The sequence below is a fragment of the Penicillium maclennaniae genome (genome assembly GCF_028827695.1).
Source record: "Penicillium maclennaniae strain IBT 15551 chromosome Unknown utg000005l:1.0-2652337.0:1.0-2654196.0, whole genome shotgun sequence".
NCBI lineage: Eukaryota > Fungi > Ascomycota > Eurotiomycetes > Eurotiales > Aspergillaceae > Penicillium > Penicillium maclennaniae.
In genome coordinates, this window is record NW_026623217.1 from 1,303,191 (window position 1) to 1,322,506 (window position 19,316).

General features: G+C 50.9%; 4 protein-coding genes across 4 annotated transcripts; 1 reads left to right on the forward strand and 3 right to left on the reverse strand.

Moving 5' to 3' along the window:
- Window positions 1-345: 345 nt before the first annotated feature.
- Window positions 346-2,477, reverse strand: N7477_005716 (glutamate--tRNA ligase MSE1; the record flags this gene model as incomplete). The annotated part of the gene is made up of 7 exons (XM_056967379.1): window positions 346-928; window positions 987-1,153; window positions 1,212-1,469; window positions 1,519-1,935; window positions 1,994-2,031; window positions 2,103-2,175; window positions 2,223-2,477. The coding sequence occupies 7 exons, from the start codon at window positions 2,475-2,477 to the stop codon at window positions 346-348; spliced, it is 1,791 nt and encodes a 596-aa protein (XP_056822133.1).
- Window positions 2,478-6,036: 3,559 nt separating this feature from the next.
- On the reverse strand, window positions 6,037-8,550 carry N7477_005717 (putative microtubule associated protein (Ase1); the record flags this gene model as incomplete). Its single annotated transcript, XM_056967380.1, has 6 exons — window positions 6,037-6,806; window positions 6,872-7,090; window positions 7,150-7,992; window positions 8,045-8,259; window positions 8,324-8,376; window positions 8,434-8,550. 6 exons carry the CDS (start codon window positions 8,548-8,550, stop codon window positions 6,037-6,039), a joined length of 2,217 nt encoding a protein of 738 aa, XP_056822134.1.
- Window positions 8,551-9,049: 499 nt separating this feature from the next.
- On the forward strand, window positions 9,050-10,103 carry N7477_005718 (Mov34/MPN/PAD-1 family protein; the record flags this gene model as incomplete). Its single annotated transcript, XM_056967381.1, has 2 exons — window positions 9,050-9,074; window positions 9,127-10,103. 2 exons carry the CDS (start codon window positions 9,050-9,052, stop codon window positions 10,101-10,103), a joined length of 1,002 nt encoding a protein of 333 aa, XP_056822135.1.
- Window positions 10,104-11,522: 1,419 nt separating this feature from the next.
- N7477_005719 (putative cell division control protein Cdc25) lies at window positions 11,523-15,304 on the reverse strand (the record flags this gene model as incomplete). Its single annotated transcript, XM_056967382.1, has 2 exons — window positions 11,523-11,860; window positions 11,947-15,304. 2 exons carry the CDS (start codon window positions 15,302-15,304, stop codon window positions 11,523-11,525), a joined length of 3,696 nt encoding a protein of 1,231 aa, XP_056822136.1.
- Between the last annotated feature and the right edge of the window lie 4,012 nt (window positions 15,305-19,316).

The window sequence follows — 19,316 nt, forward strand, 5'->3', positions numbered from 1 at the left end:
TTTACTTCGACTTTCAAACAGATTATTCCTTGGATCCTTTCTTGACAAAAGCTAGGAGACAACCAGCTTTGCTGCACGAGCAAGCAGAATACTCGAGGATATTGCAATATAGGAGAAATTCGGCTACATCCTGTAGGTATTGTTTGAAAGAGAAACGAAGAGAAAAACGGTGTTTAATACGAGAATAGGTAAAGATAGAAGTCCTAAAAATCCTCTAAACCTAAAAGTCAGAAGCCGCAGCCAATTTCTAAGATACTAGTAACTTCAACGACATACAGCAACCGATACCCAACTGGCAAACCTCAGATATCTTACAATTCTATTATGCTGCCTCGAAGCTACGATTTACTGACCAGGGGCAAGAGATCCCATCCAACTCCGATCTTCCTGCAGTTTCTTTTCTCCAGAGGACTTCGGCACCCGTCGACCTACCTGCGGTACCAAATGCTGTGTAAGCGTCTTCGCATCTTGCAGTCTGCGCACCGTTTCATCTCTTCCAAGGATGGTCATAGTCTCAGGCATGCCGGGTCCTGGTGCCGAAGCAGACAAGGCCCAGCGAAGATATTGGTACAATTCCTTTTTGAAGACCTTGTCGGTAGCCACGGATGATGTGTCAACTTCAGACGGAATCTCAACCGAATCAGAGCCATCATAGGATGAGATGTTGGAGCGGTGCATCTCGATGTTCCAGTGAGCTGATGGAACGAGTGTCAAAGCTGCTGCTGCGGTGTGCAGAGCTAGCATAGGGACAGTAGGGTTTGCTGGCGAAGAGGACGAGATGGGAGTATAAGGAGGTCGGTCGAGTTTAGTAGCAAAGAAAGTTGCGTTACGCTCCGCGAACTCATTGGCTGTGGTGTAGGACTTGGCGTCCGCACGGATGAGAGGGGCGATGTACTCGGGAAGCGTGCGGCCCTTGAGAATCCGCTCACTGTATTTGGAGATTAATTTTGAGCGTCGATTCAGAATATAGGTGGGGAAAAACTTACAAGTGTGGGTTGAGATGATTCTCCCCGACAACCTCGCATACTCTGTTGACCATATCATCAAATTCAGGACCGCCATTTGCCGCGAAGCGCTGTGCGTGTGCTTTTTGAAGGAACCAGAGCTTCTCAAATGCTACAGTCGTGTTTCCACGAGTAAATTTGAGGTTGAACTAAAAGTAAAAGAAGTAAAATTAGCAAAGGCACCTAAGTCTGGCAGGTGGAACTAACAAGTTGCTCCAACTCTCCTAGGTCAAACACATCAGACTTCTGCGAGTGCGACCAGCCCAAAAGGGAAGCGAAGTTGACAAGCGTGGCTGGGAAGATGCCTTGTTGGTCTTTGAAAGAGGATAAATCGATGTCGGCGTTCCGCTTGCTTAATTTCTGCCCCGACTTGTCAACCAGCAAAGGGACATGGCCGAAGCGTGGCGGCTCCCACTTGAAAGCGTTATATAGGGCGACATGCATTGGAGTCGAGGGCATCCATTCCTGTCCAATATAAGCTGTGGGCCCTCAATGAAGAATAAAGGCATCTTACCGTTCCGCGAATGACATGTGTGATTTTCATGCAATGGTCGTCCACCACATTCGCCAGATGATATGTTGGGTGTCCGTCCGACTTCAGCAGAATTGGGTCATCGTAAACTCGATCAATCAAGTCCAATTTGCTGCTATTAGGCTTATTCTGTCCAGTCTTGCCATAGACCAAGTCGTTGAACATGGGATATGTCTCCACCTTCAACCTGACGACGTGAGCTTCGCCCTTGGATGCTCGGTCCGCGGATTCCTCAGAGGAGATGTGTCCACATTTTCTATCATAACCAGGTGCCAGACCGGCCTGGCTTCGATGGCGTGCAAATGAATCGAGACGCTCGGAGGAGCAGAAGCACCGATAGGCGTGGCCATTGGAGATCAGTTCTTCGGCATGGCTTCGGTACAGAGCTGTTCGCTCGGACTGTAAGAGATGGAGTTTTTAGTGTTCGTACTGGTTTAACACTGACTTCACATCTCACCTGTCTATATGGGCCATAAGGACCACCCACGATAGGGCCTACCAACACATTGTCAGCTCATCTCCTTCCTTCCTGGAGACTGCTTGTCATAGCACCCGAGTGATCTTACCCTCATCCCAATGCAGTCCCGCCCAATTTAAATCATCGTACAGTCGTTGTTCAGCATCCGGAACCGTCCGTTTCTATGTCAATCAGCAGCCGTCTTCGCCGGCGCAACGGCACCACTAACCTGATCGGTATCCTCAATGCGCAACAGAAATTGGCCACCAGTTCGTTTCGCAAGAAGATAATTGAAAAGAGCTGTTCGCAAAGAGCCCAAGTGGAGATATCCGGTCGGCGAGGGTGCAAAACGCGTGCGTGCAGGCGTATCGGGCAAGTTGGTCTTCGATTTGCGGAGTTGCGCGCCTGCGGAGGTGGAAGAGGATCTGCACTGGAGGCAGGTCCAGGTATGCCGGGCAAAGAGCCGGCTTGAAGGGCTTCTCATGAGACAAGGCGAGCGAAAACCTGGTGAATGTGAAGCGGTTAGGCTGCACCTGCCGCGCTGGAATTTTTGCGGAGGGGGGGTCTCGGCTCCGCTCAAAGCTTCCGACAAAATTTCGGTTTGCGACTCCACTTGATCAACACTTCACATCTTGCTTGCTCCTCACGTCTTTTTGGTCCGTCTGAGCTGAGCTCTTGCATTCTGACTCTGCTCAGGATACCCATTATTACCATCTCATAAAAGGAGAGCATCGCACTGAGTATGGGACCCGTCTTCAATCCGCCTCACCCGCTCGTTTGACTGCTTGCTGACAAGAACTGCAGTGGCTCCCGTCGAAATCGACCTTTACGGTATGCACTAATCATATTGTTATTTATTTGGACTAGGTCAAGGTGGAGAAACTGATTTAGTTTTCTTATCACCACAGAGGTCCTCGAGATCCAACGCGGCGCGAGCAAAGACGAGATTCGGCAGGCATATCGCAAGGTAAGACACGTCTCTCAAAGGCTCTGATTGCAGAATTAATCAAGTCAACTGCAGGCTGCTTTGTCCAGTCACCCCGACAAGGTTCCCGAAGACGAACGCCCGACTGCTGAAATCAAATTTAAGTCCGTTCAGGAGGCATACGAGATTCTCTACGATGATCAGAAACGTGAAGTTTACGACCGCCATGGCATGAGCGCGTTCAACGGCTCCGGAGATCCCGGCATGGGTGGTATGGGAGGTGGCCCCGATCTCGACGACATCCTGGCACAGATGTTTGGTGGAATGGGCGGCATGGGCGGTGGTATGCCCGGGATGGATCCATTCGGTGGCATGGGAGGCATGCCCGGAGGTCCTGGTACAGGCCCGCGCAAGAGCCGCGATGAGGAGCAGGACTATGAACTCAGCCTGGTGGATCTATACAAGGGCAAGACCGTCAAATTTGCCAGCGTCAAGAACGTCATTTGCAGCTTGTGCACTGGCAAGGGCGGGAAGGAGAAGGCCAAGGCGAAGAAGTGCTCTACCTGCAACGGTGTTGGATACCAAGAGGTCATCAGAAACATGGGTCAGTTCCTCACTAAGGCTACACAGCCGTGCACCACCTGCAGTGGGCGGGGATCATTCTACAGCGACAAGGACAAGTGTAAGAAGTGCAAGGGCAAGCGCACTGTTGAGGCGAAGAAGATGCTCGAGCTCTACATTCCTCCTGGCTCGAAGTAAGTTTTTCTCATCACACAACTTTCGGACAGTTGCTAATTGATACAACAGGGAGGGCGACAAGATTGTCTTGGAAGGCGAGGCTGATCAGGTTCCCGACCAAGAGCCTGGTGATATTGTTTTCCGTCTGGTTCAAGAGGAGCACCCTGTCTTCGACCGTGCTGGCGCAGACCTGCGAGCCGAGATCGATGTCACACTGGCTGAGGCGTTGACCGGTTTCTCACGCGTCGTAATCAAGCATCTCGACGAGCGCGGTATTGAAATTACTCATCCTGCCGGCCGGATCCTTGAGTCTGGACAAGTTTTGAAGGTCGCCGGAGAAGGCATGCCGATCAAGCGCAGCGACGCTCGGGGTGATCTCTATTTGGTTGTCAACGTGAAGTTCCCCGATGAGAAGTGGAAGCCCAGTCCCGCCGTGCTCGAGAAGCTGAAGGAGATTCTCCCCAAGCCCGATGCACCTATTGAAGCGTCCACCGTGGATGAAGTCAATTATGACCCTAAGGGCAACATGGAAGAATTCGGTGCTAATAACCCCAATGGTGGTTCCGCTTGGGAGGACGACGAGGAGGAAGAGCCTGCGCAGTGCGCGACTCAGTAATCGACACGAAAATGGGTATCATGCTTACAAGGCATCGAAGGCGTCTTGGGCTTTGCATTTTCTCTGTGGCTTGTTTTTGGAGACATGATCATCTCCGTTCTACGATTATGAAAGTACAGTAGACCCTGTTATTTGCTAGAATGCACTCCGTTCAATGTACGACCATCCATAGATCAATTTCAAAATCACATCTGATCATTGCTCAATCGACTCAAGAGAATAACTAGGGGCACGCTTTAAGCTAGGCATTAGATTTAGCGCCTTGCTTGACATCAAGGTACCTTTCATTCCCCAGTGTCTTCACGATATCTACTTGTCCTATTTTCCATAAGTTCTCATTGCCAAGTATAAATGGTTCAATCATCAAGACTGCCTAAGCACAACCTGCTTAATACACAATATCCATCTTCCAATCCATCTCATCACTTCTCCTATTAGTTCAGCCCACACGCCCCAACTTCCTCCACAAACACCTCAGGCCCCTACAAGCTGTGGATCGGTAATTCGACAAAGCTGAATGCTACCTTGGGTCGGATCAATCAGGGTATACGGGGGCGCTCGTTTCCTTTATGGCTCTATAGTAACGTGGAACTCCAGGTTCTGGTGGACTCTCTCCACGGTTCCATGAAAGACAGGGCACAATTTGTCGCTTTCATCGGGCCAGGCCTTGTAGGGAACAACTCTTCGTGCACTTGGATCTTGAGAGCTCGTATTGTTCATATTCTGGATAGTCACACCTGCAGGAACGATCCAGTCATACATAGAATTGTATCATTTACCGCGGCATGTGCAGACCTTGCATCTGAGCTTGGTGCTCTTGGTCATTTCTAGGGGTGTGACTATTTTGATAAGATCAATGGAAAACTTCGCATGATACTGTATCGAGAAATGCGTATTATCTGTGTCTATGACCCTGACTGCGAAAGTTAGTAGATTTGATTGACAAACTCGGAGACGAGGAATGTTCATAGTAGCCGCGGATGGTCTTTCATTCAGGAAGAACGTATAATAATCAGTTGGCCATCTGGGCTCTCTATTTGATAAGAATGACAGCAAAGTTACGATGTTGGACGAGAAACGAAGAATAGATTGAACAAAAGATAATATTATCAGCAAGAATACAGAGAAACTGTACTACGCCATAAGCAAACATGAAAGAGCCTCAAAAACAGTGCAGAGAACGCAAAGGAGAGCCGCCAGCTTCAGGTGAGCTGAAGACTTGAGGGAAACAAGCAGCGAGCCGTAGCAACGAGCTAGCAAAACAAGACAAGAAGAAAAAACACCAGTCAAAGAGGGAGTAAATAACACCATGCCAGCCCAAACAAGTAATTAAACTCAAGATTAAAATCCGTCCGAGGTTGAGAGAAACTTTCGTCTCTAGGGCGAGAAGTAGAAGAAAAGGACAAATCGTTCTCCGGGCGCTTCGCAGCAGCGGACATGATTAAACATTGACAAGAAAGAGAGCATAAACAGGAGTGACGTGATTGAAACTCGTAATTTTTGACAATAGAATGCAAGATGGCGGAGTCGCTTGTCAAGGAAAGACACCAGCCCGTGAGAAGTCTGAGCAAGCTCAGTCATAAGGATCGTCAACGTCCATCGTGAATCATGATCCAGTTGGTCGGGATCATGGGATCGTCAGAAGTCAAGCAATTGCAGAGCCACAGCTCGATGTGCCAATAAATGATGAAGCATGAAGTGAACATGGAACAAGCGCCGGGTGTCAAGGGTAGATGAGGAATTGGAGGCGCTTTTGGGTGGCTATTAATAGGTCTCATATTCATCAGTCCACTCGTTGTCGCTACCTGCAACTCGGAGAGTCTGGCCAGGATGAGGACCCTCGGGGCTGACGCTTCGGATGCCCTTGGACTTCTTGCCGGTCATATCCATGCTGTCGTCGGGAGCAAATCGCTTGCCTTGTGCAGCCCGCAGCTTGGAATAGTAGATATCGCTAGCATCATGCTCATCATCAGATGCATCGTCGAAGGTCTCCCAGTTCTCAGATCCGGACACTGTGGTTGTGGTAGTGGAGTTCGAAGTTTGACGGAGAGCTGGGGGAGGCGGTGCTGAGTTAAGATAAGGATTCATTCTTGGGTACGCCTGCATCGAGGAGTTGAGCGACGAGTTGAGGGAGGACATGGAAGAATGCGAAGAATGAGAGGAAAGCTTATTTGGTCGTGAGTGGCCCATGACAGAGGCACTCATAAAGGACCGTTGGCGGTCATCGTAGACATCTTCAGGGCTCACTGGACGAACAAAGGCCGTCGACATAGCGCTATTACAACGAGGCGGCTCCGACAGGTAGCTGTTGCGTTCCTTGGACTCAACAGTCAAGGCGCGCATCCGCGGAGGTGGTCCACGAGGCGGGGGCATCTTTCCGTTGATAGTACTGGATGAGTAGGATCCAGGTCCAGTACGACGCTCAGGTGAGTTGCCTCCTTGAGGCAAGTTGCTCAATGGAGCACGAGCCGGGAGCTTGGAGGGTGACTTCGCTCCTGATCGACTCGCACCATATCCGATAGTGTTGTGCTTCGCTGCACCAGGTCCCGTTGGGGTTTTGGTCGCAGAACGAGGGGAGGAGGCCCACGCATAGAACTACCGGGGCGAGGGCCCTGCATAGAGCTGCCAGGACGAGGCGGAGGCTGCTGACGGATGGAGCCAATCTTGGACGTAGAGGGAGGCGCAGAGGGAGTCTTGGAGCGAGGTGGAGGTCTTGTGGTCGTAGGAGTCAAGCTGTCAAGATAACGTTCACCGTGGACGAGGAATGGTCGACCGAATTCGTCTTCCCAATGCTCTAGCTCTTTGCGGAGCTCCACTTCTACCTTAGGCAACTCTCTGGCGATGCGCTTTCGCATCTTCTCCTCCTGAGAAGCTTACCAGGGTCTCGCTTCTCACCCTTGTTGCCACGGCCCATAAGGCGGGAGGCATCCTGGCTAGAAGAGGACAGAGCCTCACGGTCCGCCAGCAGACCGCGGTGCTTCTCTATCAATTCCAGGGTAGGGGCGCGCTGCTCCTTGAGCGTTTCTAGGCGCGAGATCTCGGCCTCATGAGCCTCAAGCAGCGCGTCACTACACACATCTGAGAAAGCAGGTGTGAAATCAAGCATTTCTTCCTCGGAGAAGTAGAGAGTGTCCCAAAGCTCCTGCAGACGGCAGCGAGCGTCCTCAACAAACAGGTGCATGTTCTGTTTCTTCAATTCGTTGAGACGTGCAAGCTCCTCCTCAAATTCGTTGATTGTGCGCATACCGCAGCCACGGTTTGCCGCAAGGAAGGCTTTGCGGTCAGCCTCTTCGACGCCGAAGCGCTCCCAGAGGCTCTCAACATTGGCGCGGAGCTCTTTGATCTTGCGCTCACGTCCCTTCTTCTCCTCCACCAATTTGTCGCGCTTTGCCATCAGGTTGGCAAGATCGGCTTCGTGTAGTCCTAGCTGCTCAGGAGATTCGCGATAATTCTGAACAATGTTGGAATCGGTTTGAACCTGCGGAGTTCCAAGTTCAGCCCACATCTTGATAATCTCCTCAGAAGTGGTCTGGACGAATGAAACGCGGCGGTGGTACTCTTCGTAGACTCTGCTAAATTCGGAATCAAGGGCAGTGACATATTCGGGAGAAAGATCGAAACTGGGAGGAATGGTCGACCCCGGGGCTGTGGGAGGCAGTTCAATAGTGAGGAACGAAGCTTCGAGGTGGGATGAGTAGGATTCGAGAGCGTCAACAAGTTCTTTATGCGGTCAGTAAGTCTATTCGATAGATCCATGGATTGTCGCACTCACTCTTGACTTGCTCGAAGCGCTCACGGTGGAGGCGGCTCATCGCATCGTTTTTCTCGCGCAGGAAGGCGATACAGCGATTGAGGGGGTAGGTCACCTTGAGGTCGGCGCGGTTAAGCTCATATTGGCCATTGGCCCTTTCGTCGCCTAGTGACGCCTCCATTTGTTGTATTGTTGTAATCAGGCGCTGAGCCTCTTGTGTCATTTCTTCTTTTTCTCTGCCGAAGTAAATTATTAGATTCAAGATGCGCCGAGTGCGTTTTGTTGTTATTGCTGACTTACTCATCAACGAGCTTGAGATGATTATTCAAAGTCTCTGACAGAGCGCTGAAGAGCTATGCGATCCATCAGTATGGACGTCGTTGCTCAATCGATTGTCGTATTCAACGTACCTCTGCTTCGCGAGAGTCGCGCTCGCGGGCGGGAACTCCAATCTCATCAAAGATGCCATGGAGCTGCTCGACAATGTTGTTAACCTGACTGGTCAGGTAGCTCGTGTCGACGGCCATCTCCAGATATGATGCTGGCGAACAGCGAGGCTCGACCGGCAATCAAAGAATGTGATATACACCAACGACAGTGCGACAGCGACGCCGGAGGGGACCGAATAGAAGCGCCCAACTTGTGGGAATCCCGACACACGGAACAAAATAAAAGAAAAGAAGGTGGATTTCGGACGCTGTCAGTGGCGAAACATCGAAGACGGGGAGGAGGTCTGTTTATGAGGGGGGTAAAGGTCAGAAACAGGGCCAGAAGATAACAGGTTCATCTCACAAGCCTCCGTTGTTTGGCGCCGATCGTCGTCAGGGGCAACCGCTGAGTCATCGCTACACCGCCCTCGGGTTTTGCCTATTTCGACCCCACCGCCTTTCTCCACGCTCATCACTGCGTCGACAAGCTTCCTCATTTGCATTTCAAGCTACCTTATCACTGTGTTAAATCATCTTTTCTCTTCCATCAGTCTGCCTACATACTATTATCACCTCACGCCACACACATTTTGCAATAATGCAGGCTGCCCAGCAGTCCTGGGGTTCGTGACCCCTCACCCGATGACGGGAACTGGACTAACAAAGCAATCGCAGAGCTCGAGAACGCAATCAGCGTCTTCGACCCACAACGCGATGCCCTCTACCAATATGATGAAGAAGCTCAAAAGACTCTGAACGCTGAACGACCGTGGGCCTCAGACCCGTACTATTTCAAATACGTACGCATCTCCGCCACAGCACTATTGAAAATGGTGATGCATGCTCGCTCAGGCGGATCCATAGAGGTGATGGGTCTGATGCAAGGATACATCCTGCCAAACACATTTGTCGTAACCGATGCATTCCGACTACCTGTTGAGGGCACAGAAACCCGGGTCAATGCTCAGGACGAGGCGAACGAGTACATGGTTTCCTATCTTCAGTCGTGTCGGGATGCGGGGCGGAAGGACAATGCTGTTGGATGGTACCATAGCCATCCTGGGTATGGATGTTGGCTATCTGGCATTGATGTTGCGACTCAACAAACGCAGCAGATGACGGGGCCCTTCGTGGCTGTTGTCATTGATCCGGAGCGCACGATCTCTGCTGGGAAGGTCGAGATTGGTGCTTTCAGAACTTTCCCGGAGAATTACACCCCACGGAAAGAAGCTCATGAAGATGATGAGTATCAGACCATCCCGCTAGGCAAGGCGGAAGACTTTGGTGCGCATGCCAATCAATATTACTCGCTTGAGACGACACATTTCAAGAGTACTCTCGACTCCGAGCTTTTGTCCCTGCTCTGGAACAAGTACTGGGTTGCTACGCTCAGTCAGAGTCCGCTTTTCACATCTCGGGACTATGGCAGCAAGCAGATTCTGGATTTAAGCCAGAAAGTGCGCAAGGCATCGCGAGCACTCGAAACCAACAACCCTGGCGGCGGATCCGCCGCAGTCAAGGATCAACAGCTGGATAAAGTTGTCCGTGGTGGTCAGCGCATCGTCTCAGAAGAAGTCAAGGGTCTTCTCGCATCCGAAGTAAAGATGAAACTCTTTCAAGGCATCGGGGATCAATCCACTTCGTCAACCTAGGCCTCAAGAGGTCTTCATAAAATCTTATCGCTACGACTGTTACGCCTTCCAATTCACATGTTAGTCGGTATCTTTGGCGCTTGCCGGGTCCAGTTCTCATGCTTTTTACTACCCTGTCTTGACTGTCCGCGGATTCTTGGGGGCATACCGGTCGTCGATGTCTTATGGCTATAGAACTGTAAATCTGCATATGATGAACGAGATTTCAAGAACAAGTAAGCTTACTTACGCAGAAGAATCTTCTTTTCTGTACGAACCTCAGCCCAAAAAAATAATATACGCCGACCTGAGATCGACTGCTCAAACTCACTGTATGCCTAGATCATTTGTCTTACCGAGTAGCCGTTCGCAGCCGACGAAGCCAATAGAAGCAGGGCTTGAGCTGCAGGATACGAAATACAAGATAGATGATGAAAAGGAATCAAGGAGTGGCCCTCTATTGACCCGCAGCCAAACACGAGCAGGGTATATACCAACTGATAGTGAAACAATAGATACAGAAAAGCGAGATCCGAGTCAACCGGCAATATTGGAGCTTTCAAGAAATCAACATGATCCATCTGATATCAACGGAGCTTCCAGATCATAACATATCATTAAAGAAGATGTCGTGCAGACATTGACCCGAAAGCCCACCTTCACTTCCAAAAACAATGGGGAGAAATCGAAGAAAGAGAAAGATGTGTCGACAGTGGGGAATATAGACCGAGGAGACTGGTATGTGCGACAGCGGGGTACGTTTGTAGGCGGTCCATATGTGAGTCCAGTTGACTTGCAGGAAATAAGGGAAAATGTGTCCAAAATTCTAAGTCGCAACAGGTATATCGAAGAGAAGTGAGGTATCGCATGAGCAAGCGTATAGTTTCATGTGCATGACTGACTGCTGCAGGGTCTTGCAGCTAGTTCGATGAAGGGTATTGGTCCTGGGCGGTTAAGATCACGGCGAGCAATAAGTCAGAGATGATCTGCATGTGGCATGTCTCGCGGAGACGGCAAGAACCGAATATATCCAAAGCGTATCAGTGGCTGTGATGTGGAGACATAATCGGCACGGTCGCATAGTCAGGAGATCCCGCTCGGGAACATTGGCGCTCTAGCCTGGAAAGGTGAGACCGCCGTGTTGGTCGCATATCCACGATGCTTGATTGGAGCATGAGGCAGTATCGTTCACAAGATCGGTTGGCCAAGATCGCCCGCAGATGCAGCTGAGACAGGGATGTCACGGCCACAACTACAGGAAACCGGACTCGGAGAGCAATCTACGGGGTGCAATCAAAAGTGGTTAGTCGATTCGCCCAGAAACAGGTTTCAAAACGCAAAGGCCATGTTCGCCCAAAATGATCGGAGATATGAGATCAAATTCGGGTATCGCCGAGTCTGTGCCAGACACCGTGCCGAATGACAGTGAGAAACAGGAAATCATCGCAAAATTGCGACGGTGCTTGCAAAGAGCATGGAACCCTTGTTCCCGGAAATTTCTGCTGCATACCTTGCAATCTTTTCATCCTCACGCTCCCGGGGCTCGATCTCGAGACTTCGGTCGTACATGTCGTGAACATCGCCCGCGGCTTGAAGGTTACTTAAGATGTAGTCTTGGAGTTCGCCGACAGGTTGGAGAAGATAGGGAACGTTCTGATACTGCTGAATGTCGCGGATGACTTCGGCAGTCTTGGCCCGCTTGTTGAAGTTAATCAACTCGGAGGGGGTGAGGGAGGGAATACCATCCTCAATGAAGGTCAAATCCGTCAGATAGACACCTGTAGATGATGTAAGTAAGAAAGACTGAGCGAAAAGGAGAAAGGCTCCAAATGGGCAGGACACTGGGGGTGATTGCATATCATACCAAAGAATGGGATACAAGGAGGGTTCGCAAGGTGTAGAGTCTCACGGTACTCGCCAAAGTTCTTGGTGCTAGCCATGAGTCGACGCATCTGCTCCAAAATTGCAGAGGTGCGGCCACTGACCTGGCCCCAAGTTCGGCCCAGCCGATGAATGGGTGCAGTCCCAAGAGCGGAGATGATAGAAGTAAGGGTAGAGTAATTATTGAGAGTGCGACACTTCTCAGCGACATTGACGAAGTGCTTGATAACAACCACACGCTTCTTGACATCATTTTGTGTCAAGATCATTTCGGCGACCCAATTTGTCAGCTGATTTGAGTGTAGAATCAAGGCCTTCACATTGGCAGCCGGCTCTGGCTCATCAGGGCCAACCTTCTTCTGCCAGGTCTTGTTCAGACACTCTGTAGGCCGGATTTTTGAGTAGAGGCGCGACTCGATAATGGTCAACTGCCGAGCGAATTCTGTAGGATCAATGTCGAGGAATTTGAGCTTCTTCATGTTCTTCGGGATGATGGAAGGTGGAGCAGCGGTGCTCTGTGTAGGAACAAGACGCTTAGCAGTGATATCCTGACCACGTAGACGCTGATCAATAACAGCAAGCAGTGTTGGGACACCCGGTGTCTTGGTAGTAGCGATAGAATCCTTGGTGAAGGCATGGACACGTCGCAAGAGATCCATGTTCACTTCATCATAGGGCTCCATCCAGAAATGGTCAAACCAACTCTTGAGAATGTTGACCACGCGGAATCGAATCGGCTTCTGTTTGCGATCGATCCACATTTGCATGTCATCGGAACTCAGACCAAATGGAGGCTGGATGTTGAAACGTTGCACCAGCATTTCAAACAGTTCGGAGGCAGTGGTAAAGGAGCGGTAAGTGAGGAGGAAGGTGTTGTTAAAGGATGCGTCAAGCTTGTCGTGACGGGTAAGGTGCTCGACCAATCCAGCTAAAGTACCGCACTTCAAAATTGGAGTGTCGGACTTGGTGTCATAGAAGACTTCGCCCTCGTGGTCCATCTTCAAAAACCAGGGAGTCTCTTCAGGCTCTCTGACTGGCTCTTGCATCGGTGGCTCACGAGTGACCGTTGTGGGAGGTGCCTGCCCGAAGAATCTTTGGGCCTTGTCCATATTGCGTCGGACCTTGTCACCTCCCTTGCCAAGAGCATAGGAAGATGGAATGCCAATGGACTCGTTGGCAATCTTAGCTTGGGAGTCTCCACGACTGTGAGTGCTCTTCTGCGATTCATCCTCCTCGTCCAAACGACTCTCGCTTCTGAGGATAGAGATCGGCTCTTCAGGGATTTGCTCGAGAAGCAATGATAGCGAGAAGCCAATCTGGGAAACAAAGTTCTCCAGCTGTTTGGCCACCATTCGTACGGCCGTGATCCGATCATCAAGAGAATCGCCTCGCAGCTCCGCCCACTCATCAGCGAGAGGAGCCGAGACTGCTTGGCAACTCAAAATGAAGTCACCAATGCCATCATAAACGCGTTGCTTTTGCAGACTGAAATCTACCAATTGTGGGTTCTGGAAGCTAGTTCCGAGTGGAACAAGGTTGATAGACTCAATCGTTGCAATCCACGGGCGGAACTGCTCCACGACTTTGATCGCAGCAGCCGAGACGGCATCTGACAGTTCTTCATGTTCAGCAAACGTGATGATCTTTCGATCTGATCTCAACTGCTCTTCCAAACGGCGAATACTACCTACGAAAGACCTCCGGAGAATATCGATGTGGTCGAGTAGGGCTGTGTCGAGAGAGACCGAAGGCTCGACACGTGCATCACCACCTTCAGGAACAAGGAACGATGTCGGGCCAGACGAGTTTAATGAGACACCATTGTTCTGCCAGCTTCCACCGCAAGAGCTACCTCCGACGAAGCCTGGAACAATACGGGGAATGTGCTCGCCTCGCTGGTGACGAGCGACGTCGACATAGCCATATACTCCTTGCATGACTCCATCGGCCTCCTGCAGACATTTGTTGACCGAATCGGAGCCTGGCCAGTCGGCAGCTGCAATATGCGACGAAAGCACCAACTTGGAAAACTTGGACATCATATCACGGAAGTAAGGATAAAGCGCCTTATTGGTGGAAATGATGGACGGGTTCCCGGAGTGATTGTCAGTGGTATCGGAGCCTGCAGCCAGGAGCATGCGCAAATGATCTGAGATATCCTCGGCCTTTCTGACGTACTCGGAGCGTTCCGCTGCATAAAGGGTCTGGCGATAAACTTCGACCGCATATCGCATGTTTTCAACGAGTTGGGCCCATGTGACAGGCGGTGTGAAGCCATCGTCCACGAAATGTGAAGGGGTATTGGAGGAAATGGACGGTCTGGAAGGTAAGATTTCGGCAACGGAGGTGTTTGCACTACTTGCGCTAAATGACGGGTGGGGGCTTTTGCTCATTGGTGAGGGTTTGAAGTCTTTCAACCCAGGGGGGTTCAATGAATCCATCGAGGTAGCAGGAGATAATCCATCCATAAAGGACTGCCGACGACGAGACATCGAATCTTGAGAAGCAAGCATGAGAGACTCTCCTTCCGCCTCCGACGCAGAACCATCGTAGTCATCCTCGTCCCGCTCGAAACCCCGCGCCATCAATTCAGGAGGTGGGCGAGTCTGATCAGGGACGAAGAAGTTGGTCCGATCCCTCGGTCCAGTCTCGCTTGTAGCCGGGTTCTCGAATGGCAATTCCATGGTCGAGTATCCAGTCAAAGTATTAAAGTAGAATAGACGACCATCGGGGGTTGCCTGTGGAATCCAAAATGCCGCTTCTTCCTGCTCCTTGGGCGCAGGAATGCCCTCAATAGGTAGGACAGGCATCGAGGCGCGCGGATTGCCGTCCGAGTCCAGCTCATCATCTTCGTCATGTCCGTTGCCGTAATCATCCTCAAGTCCCGACTCTGCGCTATGGTCTGCATCTTCATGGCTGTGTATCAAATGTTCGCCAAAGTCGTCGGCCTCGGTGATCATCTGGCAATAGTTACTCGGAAACCAACCGCGAGTGTTGTCGATAACACCGTCCCACCACCCGGTTTCCAACTGGTTGAGGACCTGTATAATGTCGCCGCGGCGGAAGCTCAGGCTAGTGTGGTCGTCCGCGTCATAATCGTACATAGCCCGCACGAACAGCGCCGGGGGCTCCGGACTGACAGCATATCCGGTGGTCATTTTCTTTGAAGGAGATGGAGTCCAGTGATCGGGGTCCTGCGATACGCTGTGTCCCCGGCCTCGTCGAGTTGCGGTGGGGGTGGTTGGCCGGTCGGTGAACTCAAAAGCGGTCGCAAAAGTCCCGGCTTTACTGGCCAGCGTAGATCCTGTATCGACCAGATCTGGAGCGCGGATTTCGTACATGAAGTGTCACGGAGAGACACTCGGTCTAGCGTTGGGGCTTTTCACAGTGCCCGGCTCATGGCTTGGGAATTCGACGGTTGAAGCAGAGAGGGGCGGGTGGGTAACTTTGCAACCCACTTTCCGGGGAGGGGATGGGTGATTTCGGTCGCAAGGTATTGGAATAATCAGGGAAAGCAGAGCTGATTAATAGGATAGCATAGTCGATACGGTTTCTGCTTCTCTCAGTAGAAGGAGAGAAGAGGATCAGGAGGCGGGACGGATGAGGCGCCTACTGAGAGCTTCAGTGTACGGAGTAATCTCAGTGTAATGACTTGTATCTAAAAAGGATAGGTACAGGTGTACTAAGTAAAATTACAGAGGCTGACACCTTCCCTTCTTAGTCCAACTTGGCGCGGCTCCTGTAGTATTCATGATGGCCTTCCACAGTCAATAGGTGACTACGTAGACACCTATTTCGTACCATTATCGTTTGCGCACTCCGTAGATCCGATATTGATGTTAGAGGATCGTCTGTGGCACGTTCACGCTGCAAGCCCCGGGTGGATTACTGCGTGGCAAGTCTGACATCCCCGTGTAACGCCTGCCCCGTTACCGTCACATCTCCGCGCTGACTCTGACTTGGGGACAGGGGGTGGAGGGGGGGAAGCCTCGATATGGGATCCATCTTCACTCGGAGAACTAGGACTGCTCAGAACTCCCGAGTGTTGCGCGGGATTTTGTTTCGTGAAAAGTGCGCCCATGTGGATCGGCCGCGGCTGACGCTGATTTGACATCTGAGTGGGAACGCCGTGTACTGTACACCTTTACCTACATCGTCCACTTTGAACGGTCCAATGATTACGCTGTCTCGGAATGTTTTACGTGTCTGTCTGTCTGTTCCCTTGGGTCCCTGGCTCTTAGGGTACTCTGGCAGTCACCCGGTAAGGCATTGGAGTCATCAAAAAGCCAGAATGGTCAGGGGTCAAGAGGCACCGCTATGAGCGAGCCTCGGGAGCTGGAATCTGTACAGCTCTGTGTCCTCTCCGGGGCTATATCCAACCAAACCGAACAAGATCCCCACGCATCACTCCATGCAGGTGAATTGGGTAAGATGAGTTCTTCACCGTCGTGTCTGGTTCGAAGGCGTTGGGTTCTTAGTCACGCACGAGCCACCGACCACACGCAAGCCGGCTCCAGGACCATTCTAGAAGGTCAACGACCGTTTTTAGCTTTCAAGTGGCTTGCAAAGTATCCACGGTGAAATGGGGTACATCGGAATCAACTTGGATCGTGTTGTTACTCCGCGGTGGCTGCATTGAAACAAATTAAACCGCGCGGCGCAATGGCGAAATGGAATCAGTCGCCGCCGGACATGGTCTTGGCCCTGAACATGGAGACCTTTCAGACTTCGCTGTCTAGTTTCCGGAAAATAATTCAGGGAAATCAGGACTCGTGTTGGACATTCTGATCCCCGATAGTAACAGGATGCTACGTAGTAATCGAGTCATGCGTTGGACTATGCTACACTGGTCGATCATGATGAGCAACTGCGCTAGCCGGGCGCCTTGATCTTGCGGAATGGGCTTCAATTAGGCAATTGGAAACGAGATGACCAGCTATCTTCTCGCCCATCGACCTTGTTCTGGACCTGGACCTAGATCTGGACTTGTATGTAGAAATGGAATACCCGATTCCGTCACGGTAAGATAACACCAATAGCTTCTTGGATCTCATGTCATCGAGTCGGTGATTTGTTTGCGGGCATCAAGAGAGCAGTCTAGGAATTGAGTTCGACTCGTCACCATTCCCACGTTTTAAAACATTCATAAACTCTACTTTGACTAGTCTCCCACGCCTCCAACCTTCAGATGGTCTCGTTTCCCAAAACTTTACCCCCTGTGATAGAACATGCTCACGTAACCAGAACATTGAAAGAATCCTGTTTTTCACTCTGTTCAGGTGCTGGGTGGTCCTTCCCAATATATACAAAACCGTTGACAATCCACTTCGCTGGGCCATCGCTACCATCCACCCCGGCCACCGGAACCACCCCCAAGACCCTTTCAGTCTCCTCGGTTCGTGCCCCGGTATGTCAAGCAGCAGGAAACAACCGAACTGGGTCCGTCGGAAGAGTCCGTCGACGATCGTCCATGGTCTTCGAGTCTAGTATCAACACGCAGACTTGACTTTCTGGCATAGGCGATGGTCCCCATAGATCCAGAAGATCCCGTCTGCGGGGTCAAGAACATCATTCAGCCCTGTGAAAGGTAATCCAGGGACAAGTTCGAGCATGGTGTGGGAATGATGGCCATGTATTGCGGGGTGATTGAGGATGTTCATGGAACCATGGTTCAGGTCATCAGATCCATTCTAGGGCAAAAGTTCCTTCGTCACGAGACATGATCCAGGCTTAAAAGTGAGGCTCCCAAAATATTGAGATCATTGACTTGTCAAGTTAGTACTTGGAGGAGTGGATTATTGAGTGACTTAGTGAGTGTTGTTGGTCAGGGCGGTTTGGTTGTGCGATAGTTGGTGGGGTGGTGGGTTTATTTGCTCCATGCGCAGAACCATTGACGATTTACAACAGCAGCATCGTGTGATCGAGAAGACGACTCCAGGTTCTATGTAACATTGGGCATGCAAATCGAATTTACTTGGGTATATTGGGTTGGTAATGGTTCTAGTCTCATTAGATATACTAGGCGCGATTCTTCTTGAAAGTTGTGGTGCAAGAATCGCTTGAGGTACACGTTGCCTGGATATATATGGGGACGACTATGAAGCATATGCTACTTACAATACTTCCCTGGCTTCACGTCCCAAAGTAATCTTTCTTCAGATAATATGGTCTCAAAGCCAGAGACGACAGTGAAAACCAAAGAAGCAGATACTCATATGTTTGGCAATTGATGATTGCGTCGAGGTGCGCCCAACTCACATTAACATATACCCCGAAGAGATATGTGCAACTAAGTCAGCAAGCTACAACGATTTGAATGATACTCAATTGAATAGATTGTCCCATATGATGAGAAAATAGACAATTGGTGATTTCCATGAACACAAGATAAGAGGCTCGTTTCTCTGCCTACTGTGAAACAGTTCCCCAAAGCTATCACATCAGTGAATTAGCGTCATTACGAATCACACTACCAAAAATCTACAAGTCCACACAAGCTTCAAGACCGAGGTCAAATTTGCCACTTGCTGCAGCTTGTTCCTTGCAGGAGGGAAATCGCGGGCATCGCAGGAACCCCCTGTGGACGACATCACCCAACCGGACGGGTTTCCAGTGGCGGGGACTCGCCCTGCCGGGTGCATGGCTCATCCAATTGAGAGTTCGAGCGCGCCCCTGTGTCCAGAGCGCCGGGGCCGCGATGCTGATCATCGACTCCCCCCTTTTTTCTTCCTTTCCCTTGATCATGTAGGTATCTTACAAACTGGAAGCCCAGCCCCTCTCTTTTTGTTTTCTAGCCTGCTTCGCTCCCCACTGCGAGTAATCCATTAGACCATCCTGAGCCTAGTGCTCGTAATTCTACACACTCGGCGTTAGACGTTGAACCTTGGTGGATGAAAGGTAGCCGGGTTCTCCGTTCGAGGCTCCTCTCCTTCAGGTGTTCCACCCCTTCGAGAAAATTCCGCGGAAGTACATCCGCGCGGGGCATGAAACTCTGCTTTAGTTGGGTCTGATTATTCGAAATTGCAAGAACTTCCCGAGCTACAGAATTAAATTCCGGCGTAAAGGGCGACACCCTTGCATCGGCGGCTGTTGTGCAATCGGTCCAGGGGGGTGAATTATGTCTAATGCCACGGACAAGTACCGTGCGCAGGCGGCATCACGGATTGGTGTCTCAAAGGCAGGGTACGCATCCTTCGGCGGCCCGGGGTATCAGAATTGAACGTGAACGCGAACCAAGATCTGGGATCGCGGGAGTGAACCAGGGGCCGGGTATGCTTCCCCGGACGCGTCCGACACGATCGAAGGGGTGATGATCGTACCTACTTCAATGGTCTGCGCGGACTATGGAGTCCA